We start from the raw sequence: 18,300 nt of genomic DNA on the forward strand, positions 1-18,300 counted from the left end.
AATACATGTATGACATACATTTTATATACTTGTAAACATACTGTTAAAGAGACCTTAAATGTGAAAATCACCGTTTGATAGAATTTCAGAAGTATCAGAAGCAAGGAAAAACATTATTTTTCTCTAGTATTTTAAATCTTTGTCTGACGCAGGTAGAGATGTAGAATTTAGACTTTAAGCATACAAAATCTATGAAACTAACATGACAGTTAAAAAGCAAGAAGTAGGATAAGAAGAAGGGAAAAACAGACTGGAAACACATTTGAATTACTATTTTTTTTTTTAATCATTACACGTCCAGAGCTCTAAAATAAATGAAAGAAAAATTGTATTACTCTGTATGTTCAAATGACTGAAGACAGGTAATCAGACAGACAACTGCAAGTGGACTTACTGCAGGGATTTCAAGACAGACTGCCCCTCTCTGCCCATCCACGACAGCCAACTGACCTCAACTCGCCCATCCTCTACTTAAATGTGTGCAACTTATTCACCTACTAAAACTTCACAGTCCTTCTCCTCAGTGACCTTAACACCACAGTAAAATCCTAACTTGCCTTTAATTCTGAAACAAGCTGTTCAGCCTCTACCTGCAGTGTGACTGGCTGTGCTCTGTTAACATAAATTAACCTCCATATGCTAGTACTGTAACAGAATAAATAGGTATATACAATACCCATTTATTCTGTTGTACCTTACCACAATAAAGCAAAAACTCCCAATAGATCTCTACGAAGTTTGGCTGTAATGCAAAAACTCCCTTCCAAGTCTTAAATGCACGTTTTGTCACACCACGTGATTCAGAGAATACAGCTCTTCCATGCAGCATGGAACGGATGCTGAATGCAAAAGGCTTGAAACATGAAGAAAATTATTCACACTGTAAAAGAATGAGCTGTTTGACTCTTTCCTCCCTCTGAAATGTGTTTGGGACTCCCTTCTAAAGCTGGGATATTTTTTAACATAAGCTCTTTCACACTGCTCAGTGATCAAGAACAAGTAGTGAAGACAAGGTTACAGACAAGAGTCAAGATAGACACAAGAAAAGAAATTAGTGTTAGGTTAGGGATGTGAAACACCTGATGGCTGAGGAGGAAGAAGAAAAGCTAACACTGTGCTTAGTAAACAGATTAGTATAGAAATGAAGAAGCATAAAACATACCGAGAAATACTGTTCAGCTTCAAGTTGGTCTTGAAGCTCTTTCATTTGTCCATCTGCATCTTGACGTTCCCTAGAAAGGAACAGCATACTTTAAAAGATATGAAGATATTCCAAACCAATAAACAGAAAAGACAGCATCCACATTCTTAAGATCTTCAGTCATTAAACCTGAGACTTCCTCTGGGTACCAGCTCTTTTTCATCTGCACAGCTGAGAACACTGCACTAATAAGTTGGTTTAATACTGTTAATACAGTAACTACTACAGTGTCACATAGCTTAACCAGCCAGAGACACTGACAAAGCAAACGGATACTGACTGAATCTTATTTCCATGTAAAACGTCACTGATCTGACATTGTTTTGGTCTCTCATTTGCTAGAGCTTAATCTGTGAAAATACGTCTGTATTCTTCGACACGCATCATTTCTCGAATCCATCTATTATTAGAAGAAGTCAGTCCTGTAACAAAGAACAGTAATGTAGCAGAAAATATTTTTGCCAGTGTTTCACATTACAGCAACCATCACCACATTCTGCTTTCCACGTGAATAGCTGCATCTTGCTGAAAGAGAAGACAAGGCACAAGGAGATGGTTTATCAAAAGTCATGAAGGAGCTAAGAATGAGATACATCTGATTTATGTGCTTGGCTTTGCATTCACAGGAATGTTCTTTATATATTAATAAAAAATCAAAATTGTAAAATCACAGACTGGTTTGGGTTGGAAGGGAACTTAAGCTTACCCAGTTCTTATCCCCTGCCACGGGCAGGGACACCTCACACTAGACCAGGTTGCTCAATAAATAAAAAAAATTATTTATTATCGGGTACAAATATTTTGTGTAAGACCTTGAAGAACAAATCCTGTCTGAAGGTCCAACAGACGTACTTAAGCATCTGTAGTATTAGATATTTCAATAGTTACGCTTCACAGCTGTGTATTACGATTCATTTCCAACTCTAATAAGCTCTCCTGGACTAAATGCCAGTAACTTTCTTCTTCACTGAAGTCCTATGTCATTTAAAAAAACCAGTGCCTAGACTTTCTGTTGAAGAAGTGTTTCTCTGCAGTCCTCACACTCTTCTGTTTAAGTTGGGTTTAAGCCTGGGGGTTTTTTTTAAGATTTTCAGGGTAACAAACATCCTTTCCTACAAATCTGTACTTTGCTGAGTCACTGGGGCAAATCTCAAGTAGAGTCACTGTAAATTATGTTAAGCAACAATTAAGACTGAACGGCAGAACAGCGTATTTTGTGCAGCAAATTTTTAGAATGAATATTACTCTCAGCTTTTGCCCCAAAACAATTATAAATCAGTAACATTACTAAAAAATGCAGAGCAACTGCGTACTTGCGGAGTTCATTATTTTGCTTTTCCAGACTTAGTTTGATTTCCTGAAGATGGTTATTCTCCTGTTTTAACTGCTTCTCTGACATTTTCAAGGTGTTGACTTGCTGTGTTTGCATCTTGAGGTCATTTTGAGTGAGACAGCGCTTCTGTGTTTCTTGCTCTATTTTTAGTGTCAGGTTTTTTACCTGCCAAATAAACAGAAACCTGTGAATTTTACAGACCTACACAGGAAAGCAACATTTAAACAATTTCTTTTATTGATTTCCTCTACATTTTTGTACAACACGCTCACATCTTTTGATAAGTCAAAGCTGTTTCCTGAACAAAAGCATTAGCACACAATAAATAAGATAGCTTTTGCATGTCAATCTCCTAGGTTGTACATTCCAGAAGAAAACCTTTTTAAGATTAGTAACACTGAAATATTTCGGAAACATGAAACCACACTCTGTAGACTTTTTAAAGCTCCCAGCACAGAGAAGGAAAAAGTTGCTGCCATTTTCATTCACAAGCACTCCTAAATATAGTTATAACAAGGAAAATATTAGGATATTGAAATACAGGTTCCACTCAAGCTTCCTTTTGTCAATGTTCCTTACATCTTCATTTAGTAGATCCTTTTGCCTCAGGAGTTCATTGATTTTCTGTTGTGATTGTTTGAGATCACAGTCCAACATTGAGCACTGCTTTTCAGCTTCCAACAACCGATTTTCTACTTTTTGCTTTAAAACTCTCTCTTCCAAAAGTTTCTTCTCCATTTCTGTGAAGGAAGAGATTTAATATGTCAGCCAGTGTAAACCAGCAGATTCTGGAGAGCAAGGGGAGAAGGACCATATTTACAGTAATCAACACATTTATCCTTCTAACACTGGGGAGAAATATTGCTGAAAAGTGATTAAAATTTTCACAGTAAACCCACACCCAGAGGATGCTTTGAAAGCATTCCTGTCTGGTAGCCACTTCCTGCCTTTGACTTCCAAGATGACTTCCAGTTTAACAGCAGCACAACTGAGATGGATAAAAGGGTTGATTTTTAAAAATAATCCATCTAAATCAACTGAAGTGTTGCTTTGACTATGATAATTTGAAAGCTGTTCAGGAAGCTGCTATTGCAAGTGATTCAGCCATTATCACTGTATCATTTTTGCTTCTTTTGAACATCTGCATGCTGACAATTTTTGTGAATGCTCTGCAGTTGGAAGGACAGGATCTCTAGTTAGGTTTTTAAGTAACTGCAGGGAACAATCCATTTAAATCATAAGTAAGAACAATCTTCTGGATTTGTTTGGTAATTATCCCTTTCTCCAAGAGATTTCAATTGTCACGAGATGCACCAGATTATGCAGGGTGACTAACCCTATCTGGTCTACATATTTAAATCATTATGTTGCTGACATATTTAATTTAGGAAGACACAAGAAGGTGTGAGTACACTGAGCAAGAACACCTATAAACTCTTAAAAACATTTCAAACAGTTTTAGTGACAGAAATTTAAGAAAAATTAAGTCAGAATACACTAGCACAGAAAATGAATTAGTGGTGTGTGAAACAGAACGTTTCACTCTTAAGCTAAACCAGTGTGTCTGTCCTTGCTTCCCTAGGTTAAAAAGGGGCTACTATTGATTTTTACCACACTAATTGTATTTAAAAGGCTTTCACTAGCATCAAAAGATTACATTACCTACTTTGTACAATTTACACCTTAGTCCAACTGTGATGCACAAACATACCTTTCATGGCTTCAGATTTTGCTTCCTCTATAGATTCATAGATCTTATTTTTGTCTGCTAATCGTGCTTTTGTGGCTTTATGTTCAGCTTCTTCTTGTTCAAGGTTCTGCTGCATAACTTTGAATTTATATGTCATATCTATTTCCATGTTGCTCTTTTCCTGTTTAAGAAAAAATTATATTAGAATAAAACATCAGGTTAAAGACAAAATTTGGACAACACTTACCTGCTGCTTGGACGTATGCTAAGAGAAAGCTAAGAACTCATTTCTACAATGTTTTTCTGTGGATGGCAGTGCTCAAAAAGGGCACAACATCCCCAGCTGCAAACAATTACAGAATTACTGCCTTAACAACCAACATTCTGTAATAAGAGTAGGTCAAAGATTGGGTTTATAGAAGATTTTTTCATACTTCTGTTTCAATGACAAATCTGTCAAAAAAAAAAAAAAAGTAGCAGAAGCTTTTTTATTTTTGGCAATATTGAGAATTTAAAAAAAATCCCAACAGATGAAATGATGCACAGTTAAGCTACATACTGAAGTATATTATTTTACACATTAGAAGTATAATATATTACGATTATAAGGGAAATGATGTCTTTTTTCCCCCGCTTCTCAAATTGCAAAAACAATTTAAAAAATTCAAAGGAAAAGAATAAAAACTAAAATCAAGGTTTAATTTTGCATAGACTTTATCTCCAAGTCTCAAATAATACAAGCACAAATTGTAAGATTCCGTAAGAATGTAACACCAGTGTTCACTTAGAAGTGCTCTTACCTTTTCTAAATCTGTAAGTTTTTCCTGCAACTGTCTCTTCTCCATTTCCAGTTTGGCTAAAAAATTTTTTACTTCTTCTTCGAGGCTAGATATTCGACCTGAAAATGACCGAAACATCAATGAGGTTGGGCAGTGTGTGAAAAAAGAATGTATAATTTTTCAAACACAATAGCTTCCAATTCTGATTATTAAGTCACTCCCTTTGGGGTGATTTTAAAAGTTATCAATAACATTTTATAAATGTTATTACACATTTCCTCTTAAATCTGTGTCCACACTTACATAACATTGTATAGAACAGCACACTGACCTAGTCACAATCTGAAGCTCAAATAACATCACCAAACCTTATTTTTATTTCTGAAACAAGAAGCAAGCTTATCTTCAGGAGATTTGCAGGAATACCTTGTAAATCACTGATAATCTCTGATCCATGACTTCTATCTCTCCGTTCTGATTCTAGAGCTGACTGAAGATTGAGAAAGTCCTTCTCCAGTTTGAGTTTCGCATTCTCTAGCAGGCAGTTCTTATCTTGCAGTTCCCTATTATTAGTTTCCAGCTGCTGGATTTGCTTCGTGCTTTCTGTCTGGTTCTTCCTTAACCTGGCTGCAGTATCAGACTCTGACCGCAGCGAAGAATTGGCTTCATCCAACTAAAGATGATAAAAACATACTTCAGAAACAGTTAAATTACAGTAACTACCGCTGATACTACAGAATACTAGATTTTATGAATTAATGAAATAAAAAGGAGTATATGTTAGGATTACTTTTTAACACCAAAACATGTCAAGAATGAACTGCATTTAAAACTCCATTATGCATTTCAGTTCCCTCCACTACTAACAAAATCTGTACTTCAAACAGCTATTATTTTAAAATATACATGTATAAAGCTGGCATGCCTGTCTTTGTAGTTGATTGATTTTCTCATTGGATATTTGAGAGTTCTGATTCCTCTTTTTCAAATCTTCAAGCTGGTCTTTCAAACTGTTAACTAGAACAAAAACAATTCAGCACAGTTAATCGCTATCATGAAAAAGCTTCCATTTGAACTATAATTAATTTATTTTATCTCTTAAAAACCCACATCAATGCACAACCCTTCAAGCATGGTTCAACATACCCTCGTTTTCCAAATTACGTTTCTTATCTGCCTCATGTTCCGCTTTCCGCTGGTATTCTGTATTTTTATGCTGAAGAAGAGCCTTCTCCCTTTCCAACTGTCTGACTGCAGACTCTACATTCTTCCTTGAAGTTATCTGAATGCATTTAAAAAATAAAAAACATCACTAACTGCAAACAGAAAAGTTGTATTCTTTATATGACAAAAAGACAGCTCAGTTTAGTTTGTAATGGAGAAAGACACAGCTTATTTGCCTGCCAAAAACACAGCCCAGGACAACTATAGCCAGAAGTTTCTACAATTTCAAGACTGTCTGATTATTTGGATTTGATGAATCTGGTAAACCTGCCCAGCAGCCACTCCAGAAGCAAAGAAATATACATGTAATGTAAGGTCTTGACATGTGCCTGGATGAGTGATACATTAAATTGTACACATCCACTAAAGATATGACAAATCTGTAGCAGCACTAAGGTGCAAAGCTCAGCAAGAAATAGGGTCCTTTTACTGACACTGAACAATGCAAAGAATGGCCTTCCTCTTCTAACAACACTGCTCTCACATCTTCGTTTTTTAGAGTCTTACATGGGATATTTATATCACACTGTCCTCCAAATTAAAAACACAGCAAAAAAGGAATTCTGGAAAAAAGTGTATAGCTGTAGCACAGAAATCATAATGAAATTTTTTTAGCAGTGACAACAGTTTCATGCTTGTGAATATCAAGAAATCAACCAGTATTACTTACTAATTACTTGTGGTTTTATATACACAGCTACTGAAAAGTAATTTGCTGTTTCCTAAGGATAAAAGCTACACAAATATTAAAGTTCTAATGCAATAAGAAATAACTACAGACTTACCTCTTCATCTAGTTCTTTCACTATCTTTTCTAAGCGAGTATTCATAGACCTGAAGAAATTTAAAAAGTATTTTTAAACCCTGCTGATTATACAGAAACCCGAATGTTTGGATCTATCTCATTAATTTTATGTAAGATACTCTATTTTCAGCAATCGAAACTTCAAGGACTGGGGAAAACAAACAGAGAGATTCTCATGGAGCATTAAGGCCAAAAAAAAAAAAGGAAGAAATAATACAGTAGTCACAGGAGTAGCGAGAATTATCCAGCAACTTACAGTGAGGTCTGCTTGCAGGCTTGGGAATCCCCAAATGGATTACAATGCTTTCAAGCATTCAAAAACAAATGGTGTAATAAAAATTCTTTATGAACATAGCAAACATGTCAAAACAGTCTCACCTGTACTTCTGTTCTAGTTCATCTTTGGCTTGTAATTCATTACTGAGCTGTTCTTCCAGCTTGCTCAGCTTTTTCTGAAACTGCAAAATGTCAAAAAAGTAAGGCTCACGTATAAAAATGTTACCACACAAAACAAGTGTAATTCAGTTAAACAACAACAAAAAGTGAAAGCGAGGAAAATTAATTCAATCTTCCATTATGTTATTTGAAACCATGACCGGAAGGTTGTATCTTTGCAAGGTACTAATCCTGAGTTTTTTAAAGATACAGATCCATAGCAACAAAATTTGCTGCATAATGCATTAGATCTAACCATCACAGAATTATATGTCACAGATGTCAGTCATAAAATTTCCACTAGCAAAGAATATTGTTACTGGCCCCTTGCTGTGCTCTTTCTCTGTAGACAGAGACTTTCCACTGCAGCAGAATTTTAGGGATAGTCTTTTCCAAATAAAATTACAAAACAAAAAGGGGGGCACATGACCAAATAGGACAATATTCAGAGACAATTACTAAGCATGTTCAATGACCTCACATACAGAACAGTTTCTTAGTCTAATATATACAGAAGCTAAGAAACACTTTTCAGGTTTGGGAAGGCTTTGGTTTGTTTATTAAAATATTAAAAAAAAAAATTCTGAGTAATCCGATATTTAAGAAATAAATTATAACTAATAATTTTTGGATTTGTCTTATGTCTTCTGCTTTCAAATGCATTTACTTTCCTCCTTTCCCTCTCCTCCCCTGCCCCCAAACATGAAATGTAAAAATGTGGTTTTCTAAACACTTTAAAATTGTTACAATTAGAAGATTCCCAGAACAAGGACACTGAAAGGGACATCAAAAACAGAGATTCACTGCTTGAGAAAATATGAGTAAAAAAAGTTGTCAGAAGTTAAATGCAAAATTTTCTGAAAAACTACGTTTTCCATCACAACATAAAGCAAGTATCACAGATGTGACACTGCGTATTTTAAAAAGCAACTCTAAAACTATTCATCTATGCAGTAGTGTCTAAAACAATTCATCTACTCAGGCAATGATAGGAAGAAATGAAGCAGATTCTAGTAAACATTTGCATTTAAATTTATGCTGGTCAATACATTAAGTTACTTATTTTTTTAAACACTCAAAAGGAGTTTTAAGTTTTAAGAACTATCTACACTTCAATAATACAAATGTTTAAGTAACACAATGAAGTAAGTACATGATAATTCCATAGCATTCTTCTTTTATCTGGAAATTTAAATTCAATTGTCAGTCTTCAATAACTGGATAAACATGCTCCATACACTCACTTCAACTGAGAGCACGATTTAAACATTTCTTTGTCATTGCAGGTGATGATTTACTTTTTCTAACTCTGAACAAATCAGCTGAATCACTCGGGCAAGTTTGGAGGCAAAAATTGACAGCATTCCCAAGAGTGATGCTGTTTGCGGCAAAGAAAGCCTTACACGTTTGTTTTCCAAACAAATTATAGGTGCCAAAAGAATTCGAGAAAAATTTGTATTCATTCACTTTTATACTATAGTACTTTAATGTTTAACTGTTTCAAAATACAACTGATGAATAAACATTTAAGATATTTCACATTCACATAAATTATGTAGGAATTTTTTATTCCTTTCATAATTCAACTAATACACTTACCTCTTTGCTGTCCTGTAAATAAAAGATACCATTTTTATTGAGGATCATTAAAGACAAAAAAAACCCCATAAAATTTCTTGAAAATGTATTTTAGACTTCATCTTGTCTTAACAGGCTTAACAAAAATCTTAATAAAAAATCATTAATACTTACAAAAAAAGGCACTAACCTCATTTTTACTAGATTGCACAGATTCATTTTCTCTGCAAGACTGAGAGGAGTCACTTAGCAACCTGTCAAAAACAAAAACAAATCCCTCCAGCTCTTATTCAAGTTTTGAACAACTCTGGCACCCTTGCCAATCAACTCATTTGAATCAGTTCTCTCAAGTCTTAATTTGTCCAATGCTGTTCTCAGAAAGAAGCTTGTTTTATTTCAGCATGAGTGCATCTTTCTGATTTGAATCTTTTCTTAAGTAAAGTATAACATATGTTTTCAAATCCATAGCATAAATTTTTAATTAATACAGCTATTTCTTAACTATTCAAGTTGAGTCCTAGCAAGGTATTATTTTGTGTAAACCTTTTACTACAGCTCCTAATAAAAAGCCATTTTAGAATTAAATTACAAATCTATCAGTAATTTAAGCCTAAAAGACTTCCAAGAAACTATATACTTTTGTGCATAAAAAAATTACTGTATTTACTCAGGTTCATAAAAATAATCAAAATAATAGCAAATGGTATCTTCTAATTCAACTCTGCATCTTGTATCTTCATAATTGGACATAAATGAATACAATGCAATGAATAAATTATGTATCTAGAGTGAAAGAAAGAATAGGATATAAGAAAAACCTACAGGTCTATTTCTACAAATGCATATTAAAGTATCACATACAAATTGTCTCTATAGTAGGTAAATCCTATAAAAGGCAGCTGGTTTCCCACGAAGGCTTTGGGGATCGGAAAGGTTTCCACGTCTCCCTTGTCGTCCTCAATGTCATCAAAATTACTGCTATCTATATCACTGCTAAGCTCAGGAACAACAGGAGCAGCAGCTATAAAAAGGGGAGAAAAGATCAACTTCACTCCAAGATTCAGCCACTTCCTATATACAGGTATCTCTATAATGATAAAAAGACTATATTATAAAGTTATCCTGAGAGTTAAATATGTATTAACCACGCAGCTGATCTGTAAATATTACTGTGAACATTTTTTTCTAGAGAAATCTATTTTTACATTGGTTGCCTAATGCATAGATTAAGGCACAAAATGTATTTGTTAAGGTAATCACATTTGAGAATACTAAATACAATCATCATTTTAAGAAACTTTAGTAGATATATCACTTTAGAAGTTATGATCGAGCTCATAATCTGAACTGGCATACTTCATTTTTCTATCTAAAGCTATCAAGTTCACAATGCCTGAAATGAAAAGCAGTAGAACTGACAAGACTGCTGCCAAACTACTGCCTCAATTACCAGAAGATTGAAAAATCCCCAAACCAAACCCAACAAAACACCAAAAAACCTCAACCAAGCAAACAAACAAATCAGAACATCAAAAGCCACAAAGAAGCACAACTTAACATGCATTCTTTTTAGTTAGAATTCTGAAACATCCAGTTCTGTTGCTCAAACCAGAAATCAATACATTAAATGCATGACAAAGGTGAGGACAATTCCAGTAGGGAAATGTGTATTTACTAACCCTTACTGATAAGAGGTTTTATAATACAAATAATAAATAAGGAAGGTTGAGCAAGACTCTTGGTAATGAGAAAATACTTAATTTATACAGCATGAAGCTTTTATTTTTTTTCCATTTCTCCTATTGCAAATACTGAATACAAATAGAACTTTTAAGCTATTTACTTACTTTCTCGAATGTTGTCCCAGTTCCACTGATCACTCTTGAAGAAAGGGTGATGCTTTATTTCTTCTACCCCATTTCTCCCAAGTCTCACATCCCTAAACACAGCAATTCAGACAAAATTCACATTAGGAAAAATAGCACTTGTTTTTTGTTATTTAAATTCAGACTTGCGCATAAGCAGCAAAGAAACTGTCAGTAAAGACTGTCTGTGTTAACCACATTAACGGTTAACAAAATTTAACCAATTAACAACAAATCAAAAACCACCAACCACGAATCTGTAGTTTCTTATGTAAAATGTACTCTGTTTCTTAGCATGCACTCTCCCCACGACTGCTAAGATGTCCAGATTTGGAGTCTGCCACGTGGGGAGTAAAGCAAGAAAGAGAGCACTGAAGCAAAGTCTAAGAAGAAACTAAGAACACAAACAAAACCCCAACACCCCTGAGGGGAAAAAAAACTGCAGAAGTTTCATGTCTGCCAAACCACATGACAGACCTTAAGACGCAAGTGAAGGAAGGTCTAACTTACTGCACAGAACAGTTATTCAAAGCTGGACTGAAGGAAATATCTTAAGAATTCCATCCTCTGCCCTATAACTAACCCTGACACATCTTTTGCTCATATTTGCAGTGAAGTAAATCTTAAGTGCAACAAGAAACTTTTAGTTTGACCAGAACAGTCTCTCTTAAAACTATCTACAAAAACAGGACATAAAAACAATGTGTGTAAAAGAAATAATAAATCATAGGGTCGATGCTTATTCCTTCTTTAAGTGCTTCAGCAGTGATCACGCATACTGAAAGAAGGCATCTGTTTCAAATAAATCGCTTGAGCACTGTATTAATATAAACAGGAAGACGGACACACGTAGTGGAAGTACACCTCGCCGCATTTACATTATTAAATTCTACTCGTATTTGCTCTCTACCCTTCAGCTACTAAGGGTGAAAAACGCTGTTAAAGCATATCCTTCCTGAGTAACCGCGATCTTGCTCACAGAGAAAACAATCTCTCCTTGAATGCAAAAACCATTAGAGGGCAATTTTTTTCCCAATCCCCCATTCTATAAATGCTTTGCTGTAGCCAAGTTCAGGTGGCCACAGGAAAGCATAAGAAGGCACCATCAATCCGGAGTTATCTGTATGGACCCTTCAGTGATATTTTAAATAAGAGTAATTGAAGATGACCTCTCCTTTCTGGAATTAAAGAAAATATAAATGTTCACATCAAGAAAAACTTACACAGCTTAAAATCAATAAACGTCTCAGTTCTACAAAGGGAATCCTCTAGGATCTATTTATAGCCAAAACAATAACGTTGCTGGTTTGTTATACTTGCTGTACTTGTCAATACAATGCAAAGCAAATGAAAAAAGTTCAAACATTCTAAGAAAGCTTAAACCCAGTATACACACGCTTATTTTCATAAAAATATTTGCTTTCATTTTCTTAAAGTAATACCCACTTAGACACTGGCCACAAGCAGTTGGTCCCTGCACTGGAGCTTACAAATCACTTTCAACCTTACAGGTTTGTTACGTATTATACACTGCAACTAGAGGGATTTGCCTGGCACAAATTTGTTAACAGGAGCTGTCAGAACTGCTCATGGAAATAAAATACAATACCTGGAAAAAACACCCCAAAAGAAGAAAAACTACAGAGTAGATGATTTTGCAGAAGAGATTTGAAAGGAGATTAGGAGAAGTACTGTAAGGAATTAATTTTTACAATGTACATATACTAATAACATCCAAAATAAAACCAGTACCGGAATGATACATGCACTTACCTATCAGTTAAAAAGGCACAGATAAGGTTCTTTGCATGCTTAGAGATTTCCACATCATCTGGGAAATGTAATGAGTTCTTGTGATCCATAATTTTACTGTATGTTCCTACTAGTGAGTCTGCATAAAAAGGAGTATCGCCTGAAAAGAAAACAGTAAATGGATTGTGATTTTGAATCATGTTCAAGTCATGCAAGTTGAAAAAGACAAAATACATAAAAGGAAGTCTACAAGTACTTTTACCTAAAATAGTGTTTTATTAAAAAATCACAAACAGTAAAGTGGGAACACAAGGTACAAAGTAATGTACACTACTAAAAATATTCCTTCTCTAAAATGCCTGTGTTACAAACTAAATCATTTCCCATTCTGCATACCACTACCAAAATTTTGCCCAGTGAACTACATCTTTTGTTTTACCTGAAGACTATCACTGTGGTTTCTAATTTACATGAGGGCTGACACCCAGATAAATCCCCCTCTTTAAGTGCTTCCATGGGAAAAATGGACTGAAACTCATTAGAGATTTGCTAATGCATATTTGTTGGAAAGACTCCACCAAAGCTCTCCAAAGACTGGTTCAGAGGCATGTAGGTCTACTCTGCCTACCCCTGGTGCTGCCTAAGGCAAGTCAGCTCTGAGCAGAAGCCTTCAAAGTGTGTTACTGCACTGTTAAACCCATATTAATAAATCTTGTTGTCTGAAAAATTACATTAGCTTGGGTGCCCACAGTGGGCATGGTGGCATTTAAAATCACAGACTTTCTTCACACATCCAAACCCGGATTTGTAGCACAGGCTTTAGTTAAGTCTAGTTTCTTTGGAATATCCTTAAGAAAGGTAAAACTGGGACAACTGAAAAGAATCAGTACCGATAATGATAACTGACATTCAAGTTAACTGACAACATTCTGAATATACAAATGTTTCGAGTCAGTAATCAAGAGGCTGCAACTTTTACATAAATGCTTTCTCACAACTAATCTGTAGGTTTAATGGGGAAGGTGAACAATCACTCAAATCGCACGAGCTAGGCTCTTTCCTCCGTCCTGTGTGCTGTGTGCATGCAGGGATCACCTGGCAGGGCACTCAGCACACTGACTCCATGCTCCCATCGAGGTACTGAAAATGTCAAAAGCTCAGTATGTGAAAGAATGTACAAACAGACAAATGGACAAAACACATTTATATTCTTTTTGAAAGCTAAATGCAAGAATCCTATCTTTAGCCTCTTTCTGTCATTTTATGGCAAAATAAGACATTAGGACACACCAGCTTGAATTAAAACTTCTAGACTTCTAGTTAGTTCATTTCGTTGCCATACCAGTACATTGGAGGAGGGGATCACTGATATTTGCTGCCACCGCCCTCGTTCCAAACCTTCCCCCTCTCAGTTGTCTTTAGTTTCAGAAACAGCTTTGATTTAAGCCGCACCTCAAAACTATCCTAAATCACTGAATTAATGGTAGGATTCATCCTGTGACCAACATTTTAGCTTTTAATTAAGTGCACAATAAAAAGCAGTACCATTTTCATTAAACTAAAACAGGATGCTTTTTGTGCTTTAAAGCATAAAGTTTTAGAAGACCATAGGCAGAATGCAATACGTAAATATAAACAAAAATATATACTTTCTAGCAATGTGGGGGATATGGAGAAACTAAGTAAGATTTTACTTTAAAAAATGTATTCATTAGAAGGATAAAAAGGGGAGAATCCTCCCTCAGATACAAGGAGGGGTAAAAAATAAGAGGCTCTGAGAAAACATTCTGGACTATATCCAATATTTAATAACAACTCTATTTCTAAAATTTTTATGAAAGACTATTAATTATAAAACATGCTTTTTGTAAGTCAAAATGCCTTAATTCTGAAAGACATGGACATTCTGTAATACATCCAAATGTCTTTCCTGGCTCAGGATACTAGATACATCAAATCTGCAATATTCCCAGAACATGCTGATTTTGATTTTTAATAATTATATGCTCAATTCCATCTTTCTATAATCAGTGTTTTGCTACCAGACTGTAATACTGATCCTTGCTGCATTTTAAGATGCAGATGACTCATCTACTTAACAGATTATATTCAATGTTCGTTGCCATAGCAGTCCAGTGTATTTTACTGGAAAATCCTGACTCGAGCATAGAAGAAAAACTCAAGCCATACTTTCACAGTTGTTTTCATGTAAGAGAAACTATTGCTAGTGCTGGGGGAAAAAAGAAAAGGAGAAGAGCAGTTGTGCCCTTCCCACTCCTTTCCCATCTCTGTATTGCTGAAAACTCAGTATTGCCCCTGAGGTGGCACAAACGTTCATGAGATGGTGAGGTGCTGACCCCAGTTAAAACTATTCTAAGAATTAGTTTTAAGCTGAACCGAGCCAGAGAACTAATCACTAAGCAAGCACGCAAACAGCTGTTGCAGCCTAAGATTGACAGAAAGCAAAGGGAACAGGAATGAAGCAACAGCATCACCCAAAAGTCAGAAGCTGTTAAGACAGTGAGGTACAACCAATCCCCCGCAGCAAAGTACAGATGAGGGCACAGTTAAGACTCAGCGATAACCTGATGAGCAAAAGAAATCACCACTTACCAACTAGCATCTCAAAAAGGAAAACTCCTACAGACCACCAGTCACATTCTCGTCCATAATAACCATCACCCCCTTGCGACTTCAAAACTTCAGGCGATATGTAGTCGGGGGTTCCCACAGCTGTATCACAGCGCACCATACCTGTCTGTGCAACAGTAAGAATTCAAAAAGCTCAATTAAAAATACCTCTGAGTCCTTACACAATTTGTCTATTAGTAGACCAGAAAAACCATAAAAAATACAGCCCAAAATATCTGGTTTGAGTAATGTGTTTGAAAGACTCTGTTTTTCACTCCAGCATATGGATTGAAAGGACAGATCCTGGTAACGTGCTCTCCCCTGCCTACTCCATAGCATTCTTTCTTGATTACATCTTTCAAAAATAGACCAATTTTAATATTTTACCATTGGTTTCAATATGAAGCTTCACATTATATCACACTGCTCCTTATCACACTGAATTCAGGGACAAACTTCAGAATAGTTCTGACAAGCTGTGAGATCTAGTCCCATAGCAGATACATAACAGTTGTGTCTAATTCAGACAACAAATCAACTTATAGGTAAATTTTTATAGTCACACCTTGGTTTTTATTTAAAGATAAATAAAAAAAAAAAGGAAAAGCTATTTATAAAGGATAGCAAAGCTTATTTTTTTAAAAAAGTTATTTTTATTAACGTATTAACACAGTTGTATTAATGGAATGATGGTTCATCCTCTTTGCTTCACAGTGAGAGACTAAAATTGCAGGGCCTTAACGACGCAGAAGCATCGTCAGATCTGCCAGCATGCTGGGTCACAGTTATAAGCCTTTTTCCCTTTAATCAAGTTCACTGCATTCATTCCAGAGAGACCAGATGGATGAACGAAATGAAATCCTGGATGAAGTTAAGGAAGTACCAAAAATACATTCATCTTTCACCCTTTCTCTCAAGCTGAAATCTTTTCTAAGTCATCTTACAAAGTTCTTTCTGCATTTTGCCATCAGCACGAATGGTAATACATATTAATTCTGAATATTAATACAAAATATTAGCAGCAACAAATAAAGTCAAAATACATATTTAAAGAAAGGAAGAGAAACACTGCTTTGGGAATTGTACTGACATGTAAAAATTAGACATCAAATTACAATATTTTCATACACAATATGAACTGCCAAAAGCTTTTATTTATGTAGAGAACCAGAATCCTGGGAAGTCAGAATTAGTAGGGAAAAACTGAAGTGATGACTAAATACTGCAGAGACCTAAGGAGTCTCTTCAAATATCCTCCTGGCAAATGCCTACCATTTTCTAGAACTCCATACTGAGGCTGAAACCTAAAGAAAGTTTTAGCTTCTCAGCTACATAATGAAGAGCATGTTAATTTCTGCTTCCTACACTATGAACCAGATAACACAGAGCTTGATCATCCTGCAATAAGAAAATGAAGTTAACTCTTTTCAGAAGGTCTAATGCATTCTTTGGACAACGAAGAATACAGATGAACACATTTTAATACTGGGAAATAAACTAAAACCCAAAGCTTCTAGAAATCTAAAGCTGAGAACATTCAAAAATATATCTGGCACATGGCAGGAAACATTTGAAAATCCTGCCTGTAACAGCACTCTATGCACTAACGTACAGGCCATCTCTGAAGCTTTAGCCTTAGTTTGCTTTGATCACTGGAGGAATTGCTCTGGGCCCCTGTGATTCTGCTGATCTAGTAGGACTGTGGCATCTTAATGAGGACTGATACTGGTGCATGTTGATCTCTGCCTCAGCCAAATTCAAAATTAGAACAAGGGAAAATCTGAATCTTCACTCAGTGAACACTGGCTGAAGTCACCTGAATCCCTCCCTGCACAAAGAGCTTCTTTTAAAACAAAGTCACAGTTTTGAAGGATTTCTCTGGACTGCAGCTTCAGTCACAGCCTTGTCACTTTGACACCTAAGCACTTAATAACAGCCCATTTCCCTTTCCTCTGTAATTAATACACCAAAACAAGAACACCTTTTAATATGTTATACAAGTTGATATTTTACTAAGTCTTATGCAAACAAAGTAAAGGTTGTGCCAAAAAAGCACCAGCCCTACCCAAGTCTGATGGCTGGTTCTTTCCAATGACATTACAGATGCTAAAGAACTCCAGGTAACAATGCTTTCAGTTTTCAGACAAGATGTCAAAGAACTGAACAGTAAAAGAATCCCAAAACATGCTTCTGCAGCTGAAAGGGCCGTGCTAAATGCTAACATCTGTTTTCCACGGACTGCATCTCTCTGAACCCCATAAAACTCTCTACCTCTGTCTCAGGAATAAATCTAAAAACGCATTCAGAGAATCACAGAACAGCAGGGTTTGGGAAAGGACCTTGAAAGATCATCTGGCCCAACCTGTCATGGCACAGGGAGCCTAGATGAGGTTATCTAGCACCCTGTCCTATTGCATCTTGAAAATCTCCAGCAATGGGCATTCTACCATGTCCCTGAGGGGGGTTGGTCCACTATCATCTAAATATCTCTGTTCATTTACACACTTGTTCTTTCAAAGAACTTGGGCGTGGCTCTGTACGCATTTTTAGGTGCTGGATACTCTTAATACCACAGTCAGACTAGCGTCTATGATCTCTGGCATCAAAGCCAAGTAAACAGGGAAATCCTCTCTGCGCAGTACATGTCATCTCGACAGTTCCTACATTCTACACAATGACTTCTGCCTTCCGTAGTTCAGCGTTTGAAGAGATCTAAAGGGTGGTGTTTTCTCTGGACAAGGTGTTGCTCCTGTGTTTCAAATACTAAACCTCTGTTTTATGCCCAAGTAGGACACGTACTATAGCAGTTCTCATACAAAGCTTCCTCTTGGGAGTCTCAGGCCAGCATTTTACCCAAACCTTTTCTCATCACCTCAAAAAGATCAAGGTGGATCTTGGAACTTATCTCCTGCAGGCATGTGAGAGATGTGCAGTGCAGAATTTTTGAAAAGGTTGTCCTAGAGAAACAGCATGTTCTCCCAGGACAGCTTGGCAGTGAGGCTGTAGT

General features: G+C 35.9%; 1 protein-coding gene across 1 annotated transcript in view; it reads right to left on the bottom strand.

Annotated features, from left to right (window-relative positions):
* ROCK2 (Rho-associated, coiled-coil containing protein kinase 2) overlaps positions 1–18,300 on the bottom strand; it is a 54,534-nt gene that overhangs the window by 14,792 nt on the left and 21,442 nt on the right. The window contains exons 5-20 of the mRNA XM_010023815.1: positions 15,276–15,420; positions 12,684–12,822; positions 10,893–10,984; positions 9,907–10,066; positions 9,236–9,299; positions 9,067–9,078; positions 7,411–7,490; positions 7,013–7,061; positions 6,150–6,285; positions 5,929–6,020; positions 5,430–5,676; positions 5,025–5,122; positions 4,246–4,405; positions 3,114–3,274; positions 2,515–2,699; positions 1,163–1,232 (exon numbers count right to left, since the gene is read on the bottom strand). Coding sequence (XP_010022117.1) covers positions 1,163–1,232; positions 2,515–2,699; positions 3,114–3,274; positions 4,246–4,405; positions 5,025–5,122; positions 5,430–5,676; positions 5,929–6,020; positions 6,150–6,285; positions 7,013–7,061; positions 7,411–7,490; positions 9,067–9,078; positions 9,236–9,299; positions 9,907–10,066; positions 10,893–10,984; positions 12,684–12,822; positions 15,276–15,420 — 1,890 coding nt within the window. The remainder of the gene's footprint in view (positions 1–1,162; positions 1,233–2,514; positions 2,700–3,113; positions 3,275–4,245; positions 4,406–5,024; positions 5,123–5,429; positions 5,677–5,928; positions 6,021–6,149; positions 6,286–7,012; positions 7,062–7,410; positions 7,491–9,066; positions 9,079–9,235; positions 9,300–9,906; positions 10,067–10,892; positions 10,985–12,683; positions 12,823–15,275; positions 15,421–18,300) is intronic.

This window comes from Nestor notabilis, unplaced genomic scaffold, assembly GCF_000696875.1.
Source record: "Nestor notabilis isolate BGI_N333 unplaced genomic scaffold, ASM69687v1 scaffold32251, whole genome shotgun sequence".
NCBI classification, from domain to species: Eukaryota; Metazoa; Chordata; class Aves; order Psittaciformes; family Psittacidae; genus Nestor; species Nestor notabilis.